The following is an 8,072-nucleotide window of genomic DNA, read 5'->3' as shown; positions in this document are numbered from 1 at the left end:
TTTAACCACCCCAGGCAGACATGAGTGAGGGTGGATCCTAACTTTTTCCTATCGCTAGCCAACTGGTACGTTCCAAGGTTGAATCTCCCAAGTGAACCATAACACGGAAATGGTTGAATCCATAGTCTATAAACTATTTTGAAATGTTTTGAATAAACTTTTGTAATTAAAATGGGAATGCTGGCATTCTTTTGGTTTAGAAGGCATAAGTAACGCAGGTAAGGGGCCACCGAAATTTAGGTGCGTCGGTGGCCATGTTTTTGAGGGTGGGTCAAGCACCGGGCGTCGCAACAACACCCGCGGCGCCCCCTATGTATATTCGGCCCTTTTCTTTGTTGTTCCCCTTGTAATAGATTAAATTATTTGAAGTGTCAACTAGCTGGCAACCTTAAGTTACCAAATATATACTTCACGACAAATGCATCTCTGTTTAGTTGTCCTTTTCTCACCCCAGCTCTATCTTCTTTGTGCCGTGATTCGCATTTCCGTTACTTTGAGCGGTATGAAGCGGCAGTTACCCACCGACGTGTGCCGTACGTACGGACGTTTGTCGTACGAAACACGTTTGGCCGAACCCTCAAGCCCGTAGGAATCAATGTGTGCGTCTGTGTACATGTACGTAACATATTTGAGTGTGTATTGTTTACAGATAAGCACTGTTGCCTTTGACCAGTTTGCATGCATGCTTATGGAAACATCAACTTTTTCCAATTTAATTTTCGATGTTGTAATCTGATTATTTTGACAATTTTTCAAACTTTAATTAGGTGTTTTTACATAAAACTGCAAACGGCCAAAAATGAGTGCACAAAATTTACTAGGCAACTCTGTCTAATGAGAGAGCGATCAGCTGACACGTTCTTACGGAAAAAACCAAAATTGTTTTGATTTCTATGCTCCGGGCTACGTACGTACGGGCGCTGCACGTCGGTGAGTTTTCGTTTACATTGCACACTCATAAGATAGGTCATGCCAGCTGACACGTTTTTTGTACGTACATTCGTGGGTAACTACCGCTTAAATTGATCTACAAAATTCCGTCATTGGAAAATTACCACGCGTAGCGAACGGACGGAGAAAGATACTGGGCTAAGTAATGTGCCTAATTTATTGTCAATTGAATGTTACATAACCTTTTTTACACAGAAATAAACTTGAATTTACGAGCGTGAATAAGCTTGAATATACGAGCTTGAATGCAATTCATGTTCATCCCAAATCCGAATTATTTGCTATGCGACACCCCTTTTCTAATTTTCAGCTTTTTTTTGTAATTTGGTTCTCAGCGTCCAACCGCCCTGCAAAAACGCTCTCGTCATTCCACGTCAAGTGACTAGTCATTTTACGGTCATAGGTTATATTCATAGTCACATGTGCATGGGCGTGGGTAAGTTTTGTGACCAAATTTTTTGTAGGGCGTTCGTATCCGGTCCGGATTTTTTTTTTGTTAGGTCAGTCGTTTTAAAATTTCAGTTTTCAAATACGAGTCCTATTTCCCGGTTAATTTTTTTATGCTTTTAGATTTTTCTTTTGAATTTTCAATTTGAATTTTTAACGGTTTGTTTAAACTGCATACGGCTTCAATCACCCAATTTCCCAACTCTGCATCTGAATTAAAAATCAAGTTTAATTACACACTGGCGCATAATCATAGTTAAAACAAAATAGATTTTAAAGTTAGTTGCAGCTTTTTGACATAACTTTCTATGAGCTATCTGTCAAAAAAGCTGAAACTAAATTTAAAACCTATTTTATTTTGACTATCACCCCTATTATGAACTCATACGATACACGATAAACGCTTGCAATCTGTTATACCATATTATGAAATAAATGCTAGCGTGTGAAACCCGATCGTTAGCGTTTATCGTTTATCGTGGTATTGCCATACGCTAACTATCGCATCAACTGTTCAATTTTCTACGCTAGCCATCGTTGATAAATTTTTGCACGATACGTCGGGAGCTATTTAAATAAAAGTAAATATAAAATTATTACAAAATCTAAAGGACCCAACTAAAGCCTCATTCCCAACACTCTGTTGCAACACCCTGGGCAAGAAGCCTTAAAGTGGCACAAACCTTCAAAATATTTGGGATGGATGACCTATTTTACGTCTATCGTATAAAAACTCATAATAGGGGTTCATGATTATGCGCCACTGTGTTGTGAACTATGGTTCCGCCATGTTAAGATCAGTCACCCTGTTTCGTTTCTGCTTTCCCAATTGAATGCACTTCTAAATCGCTTTTTTATGTCCTATTGAGAACAAGTTATTACGAAAAAGGTTTATAGGTTACATTTGACTAGGCCAAAATTCAAAATTCGTTCTGAATATATTAGTACTGGCCTGCGGAGAAGTTATTGATTTCCGAGCTTTAACAATGTCGGTTGACCAAGATTCTGACAATGAGCTGGAAGAGAACTATTACACGTTCCTGAATCTACCAATTGATGTAAGCGACTAGATAACTTTATGTTGATCAGCTGGTTTGACTGCCGGTAATTACTACTATATAAATTTTGCAGGCGACAAGCGATCAAATAAATGCGGCGTATAGGAAACTTAGCCGCATTTATCATCCAGACAAACATGTGGATGTGGAAAGTAAACAAAAAGCTGAACAACTATTTAACAGAACGAAGCGAGCATACGAGGTTCTATCTGATCCTCACAAACGTGCTATTTATGATTCTGTAGGCCAAAAAGGTCTGAGAACCGACGGATGGGAACTGGTACATCGAACGAAGACACCAGCTGAAATTCGGGAAGAGTATGAACGACTAGCACAAGCAGCTGAGGAACGAAAGTTACAGCAACGTACCAATCCCCGTGGCAACATAACAGTTAATGTTAATGCAACAGAAATATTTTCACCATACGATGATACGCAACTTCCTCGCATCGAAGTGTCTTCGATGAGCATTTCCCAGTCAATTGACGCACCATTAAATCGTAAAGATACACTTACTCTTGGCGGAAATTTGTATTCGTCCAATGGAAATGGAAGTGGAAACTTCATCCTTTGCGGTCGACGATTAGTTAATAAGGGGTGGTTGGAAGTTGATATTGGTGCGGGCAATGGCCCACTTTTGGGTGTGAAAGGTATCTTAAAGTTCTCTCTATTTCCTACATTTCATACCCATGATAATAATTGCACTGTAAAATGATGAAATACAGGAGGACGTACGCTTTCATCGGTTGTCACGGTAAATGGAGGAACTTCAATGAACTTTCGTGATGGTCGTGTTATCCCTGCAATATTCTCTACTCTCGCGGTTCAATTAGATAAGCACACAATGGGCTCATTAACCCTCAATGTAAGCACACAATCATCTATGACTACACAAATTGATAGCAGTACTGAAAAGCATGCGTGGACAGCCTCGTTTGTTATCGGATTTCCCCATATATATTTGAGTGCAGCATATACTAGAAAAATTATAGAAAACGAGCTAAAACTTAAACTGGCTGCAAAGTAAGTAGTTTCGATATTACCAAAAATACAAGTATTATAAATACAAGTGTGCTACACAGTTATGTAAGTCAAAACAGAGATCATCTAAAAAAGCCGTTTTTGAAAAACAACAGCTGACATAGGTTTTACGATACCTTTCGGATTTCCGAATGTATGTTATTTACCTATAATCAATTCGAGCATAAAAATATTCCTATCCGAAATTGCATAACAAAAAGCTTTCACCGCTTTTCGAGTAAAAAAAGAAATATTGAAATATATATTTATTGATTTTCTATTATTCCGGAAAACTTGTTAAATTCTTCGCAATAACACTAATAAAAAACCAGTAACAGTAAAACAAAAGAAACTCAGAGGAAAAACAAAAAATAGGAAATTCTTTGGTAAATAGCTCTTGCCAGAAGCAAACTTTTCTCTTTCCGGTTTTGTGATCGTGGGTCCCGATATTTTTGGAAGTGTATTAAGAGTGTAAACTGTCGTAATAGAATTAGTAATATTAAAACAATTAGGGACGCGACAAGGTCATCAATATCCTCTAACGGGAGTCTAAGAAAACTTGCTGTTTCAACAGGGGTGGACCATAATGTGAGGGGTGTTAGAGGCGTTGGTTCCACATTACAATTAAAGAGATGGTTGGTGTCATGTGGGGACACTTTGCAAGCAGGGCATACATTTAGTATGTCGGGGTTGATTCTGGATAGGTAAGAGTTTAAACTGTTACAGTATCCAGATCGAAATTGAGCTAGAGTGACTCGCGTTTCCTTGGGGATTTTGCGTTCCTCTTCCGCATGTTTTGGGTACTGTTCTTTGAGTTCCTCATGAAAGTAGGATGTGGTGACGGAATGGCCTAGAAGGTTCTGCGGTCGTACTAAATCGTTCTCGAGATGGTGGGGCTTGTTCTTGTTGTAGCGATAAGGACACTCCCCGGAGGCCGGATGCAGATCCGGTACCAATCACCTTAAAGGTACTAGCCCGTCCATAGCGGGAACGATTTGGTATGTATGGATCGGGCTTGTTCCTTAACGGTGCTTCTTACGTGAACGGACCGGATCTATATCCGGCAAAGGACAGTGGATCTATCGCTACAACAACGACAACAACAGCTATATATTTTATTAAATTATAAGATATTAATTTCGAATGTCATCATTTCAGATTGGGTACATTTGGGTTTTTAGCAGAGTATGGCGCCGAGAAAAAAGTTTCGAAATATAGCTCTGTTTTTGCAGCTGTATCTTTGGGTGTTCCATCGGGAGTAATGCTGAAATTTAAGTAAGATTTTCTACATATTTTTATGTTGGAGTTTTAATACCGTTCTCTGTTATATTATTTTAGAATAGTGCGTTCAAATCAATCGTATATATTTCCTATTCATTTGAGTGAAGAAATAGTACCAGCAGCAGTTTTTTATGCAACCGTTACGCCTTTATTGGTATGGTTCTTTGTAAAAAAATCTATACTTGATCCAATGCGTTTAGAACAAAAAAGTGCTGAAATAGAGAAAACGAAGCGAAACAACGAACAGCGATTAGCGAGACAGCGTGAAGAGGCACGAGCTGCCATTGATTTGATGCAACATACGTACGAACGTATTGTTAGGGAAGAAGAAAGCAGAGGGGGACTTATAATTACAAGTGCTATTTATGGACAAATGGAAGATAACAGTAACAATTTTCGTGATAATGCTTCTATTGATGTAACCATACCATTACAATGTCTTGTTAAAGATGGTACACTGATATTATATCGCGCCTCTAAGGTAATAAACTTAAAACTAGATAGGTTAATGCATTTAAAAATGGGAGCGATAAATATATCTCCATTTGCAGAGCGAGTTGCCCGGCTTTTATGATCCATGCATCGGCGAAGACAAAACGTTACAAATTGAATACAAAAGTAGAAATCAGACCAATAGGGTCATAGTCAAAGATAATGATGCTGTTCTACTTCCATCAAGCAGTAGTAATTAACGCATTAATTCCGTTAACTAGCCTAAATTTACAGTCATATAAAGCAAATAATTTTAATCCTGTTTCTTGTGTGTTTGCAATATGGCAAGATTATTTTTTATAAACAAGATTATAATTAGCATTAAATGCCCGATTTTCAAGACAATCGTTCTAGTTTGTTGACTAAAGAATAATTTATACAAATATCGCAAATCGATATTATCAATAAAAACACCCCCAGCGGGTTAGGGGTCAGGTCAGAATATACCCGCGGTAGGTATGGCTGTCGTAAGAGGCGACTAAAATACCAGATTCAAGGGGCTCCTCATGGAACTGGGGGGTGGGGAGGGAGGAATGGCCTGAAGGTTTAATGTGGCCATGTAAATCGTTCCCGAAATGGTCGGGCTAGCACCTTAATGGTGCTGTGCTACCGGAGCGTACCGGGTCTGTATCCGGCAAAGGACCATCACATCGATAACACTCCCCAAAGCCTTCGGGGAGCAACCTTATCGCTACAACAACAACAACATCAATAAAAACAGCTATTTAATGACCACTCGTTAACTAACTGTTAAATACCAGTACTGCTGGTTTCGGTTTTTCACAGAGAACAACCGCCAATGTTTGCAAGGTTTACAATGACAACCGTTTTGAACCCAGCGGGTCAGAGGTCTTAATATCCCCGCGGTAGGTATGCCTGTCGTAAGAGGCGACTAAAATACCAGATTCAAGGGGCTGTGTAGCGCAACCCTTCAGGTTGCCAGCGCAATATATGGCTTCTCCAAACCCAATTGTCAACCTCACCTATCCGCGGCGAATCCTATCCGCGGCGAATCCTGTTTCACTAACAGACGAGGCTCTGGCAACCCCAAGCTCCTCATGGAACTTGGGGGTGGGTAGGGAGGGAATGGCCTGAAGATTTAATGTGGCCACATAAATCGTTCCCGAGATGGTCGGGCTAGCACCTTAATGGTGCTATGGTACCGGATCTGTATCCGGCAAAGGACCATCACATCGATAACACTCCCCAAAGCCTTCGGGGAGCAACCTTATCGCTACAACAACAACAACAACCGCTTTGCTTGCAAAGATTGGTCCGTGGAAGCGAAAAATGCATACAGCATTCTGTTAAGACGTACATATTGTAACGAACTCTGGGAAATAACGGTAATAGTCTAGTTGAGGGGTCGACTGCTAATACGCTACCAAAAATATCGAGAGAGGTGTCAAACGACGCGTCTTGACATCAGTATTAATAATCCGAAGGCGGAAAATAAAAATTTTAACGCGTTCAAAAGATATTAACGAAAAACCGAAAAAAGACCCGCGGGTACCTCCGAAATCGGGGGTCGGATCCATAGTATTTTTGCGCAGAACACCTTTCTGCTTTGGCGGCCTTCGGCCGCGATTATAAAAAATAACCCTGGGCTACGCCATGCCAAGTCCGGGTGTGTGGTATAACCGTGGCTACCGCCACGGTGATGCACAATTTTTTTTGGGGGTACAACACAACAACAACCACATGGAAATCGCCAACTTCAAATGCAAATATCTCCGGACAGAGATAAAATTTTTCTTTTCCGCCATCGGATTATTGTTCTCGAGATTAATACGCGTCGTTTGACACCTCTCTCGATATTTTTGGTAGCGTATTAGCAGTCGACCCATCTTTCCGCCGGCGAGTGTTGTATAACAGTACCATGGCGCAACGATACAAGGTGGCAGCATGGGACAGCTGATTATAAACTTTTTTTATTTGCACTGATACATCAACTTCCGGCGCAGTACGATTTTGACATTTGTCCATCGAATTTACAAAAACAAAGTACATGGGATTTTTATTTATGTTTGTAGGTATTTCACCATGCTGCCACCTTGTATCGTTCCGCGTACCAAATCTACAGAACAAAAAATAAGACATTAAAAATGATTGCGATTACCTGACAAATTAAAGTACAAGGCGCTGTATGGAAAATAATCAAGAAGAAGCAATCAGCTGTTGGGGTACAAACCTGATATTCACCCCTATCAAAGCAAAGAGGATAAATACAATAAGAACCGTCACTCGTTATTTTTTTGGCATTTACTCGATGTATACCGAGAGGTAGTCGCTACTTTTTTTTTTGGGCGAGATGTTTATAAATGTCTTCTATACATTTTCGTGGGGTATTTGTGTTTATTTTTCGACTGTATTTAATTAATTAATTTAATTCTCTTTCCAAAAATCACAGTTGCACAAGGGGCCTACAAGGCATGGATAAATGCGAGACAATTAAAAATGTCCCTCTCAGAAAACATTCGGCATCAATTTTTTCAATTTCCAGCGAGATACTCGCCACAAAATAACGAGTGACGGCTCTTATTGTATTTATCCTCTTTGCCCCTATTATGCGCTTCCTAAGGCAGCCGGTTCTATGTGCCGGAGCGACTCGGGATTTTTCCCGACCAAGGGCTCTGATTTCAGATTAACCCCATTTATTTTGTTGCGTCCTTCCCTATTATGCACAAATCAAAAATGCGCAAATCACTTTGTGCAAAATAATAGAGCTGTTTTGTTGACAGTTTTTTCCTCGTTTCGTAAATTGGCGCTAATTCGCAAATCAAGGTGTACCACATGGTTCTTCACTTGGTCGTCCGTCGGAGT

The 8,072-nt window shown here is 40.0% G+C and overlaps 1 protein-coding gene across 1 annotated transcript; it reads left to right on the top strand.

The window, feature by feature from the left end:
* The first annotated feature begins 2,228 nt into the window (after positions 1–2,228).
* Positions 2,229–5,594, top strand: LOC137246742 (dnaJ homolog subfamily C member 11). Its single transcript, XM_067777752.1, has 6 exons — positions 2,229–2,456; positions 2,530–3,106; positions 3,182–3,479; positions 4,635–4,751; positions 4,815–5,238; positions 5,309–5,594. Exons 1-6 carry the CDS (start codon positions 2,385–2,387, stop codon positions 5,447–5,449), a joined length of 1,629 nt encoding a protein of 542 aa, XP_067633853.1. The 5' UTR covers positions 2,229–2,384; the 3' UTR covers positions 5,450–5,594.
* Positions 5,595–8,072: the final 2,478 nt, after the last annotated feature.

Source organism: Eurosta solidaginis, chromosome 3 (assembly GCF_040869045.1).
Source record: "Eurosta solidaginis isolate ZX-2024a chromosome 3, ASM4086904v1, whole genome shotgun sequence".
Classification (NCBI taxonomy): domain Eukaryota; kingdom Metazoa; phylum Arthropoda; class Insecta; order Diptera; family Tephritidae; genus Eurosta; species Eurosta solidaginis.
The sequence above is the reverse complement of the archived record's forward strand: the minus strand, read 5'-3'. Positions and strand labels throughout refer to the sequence as shown.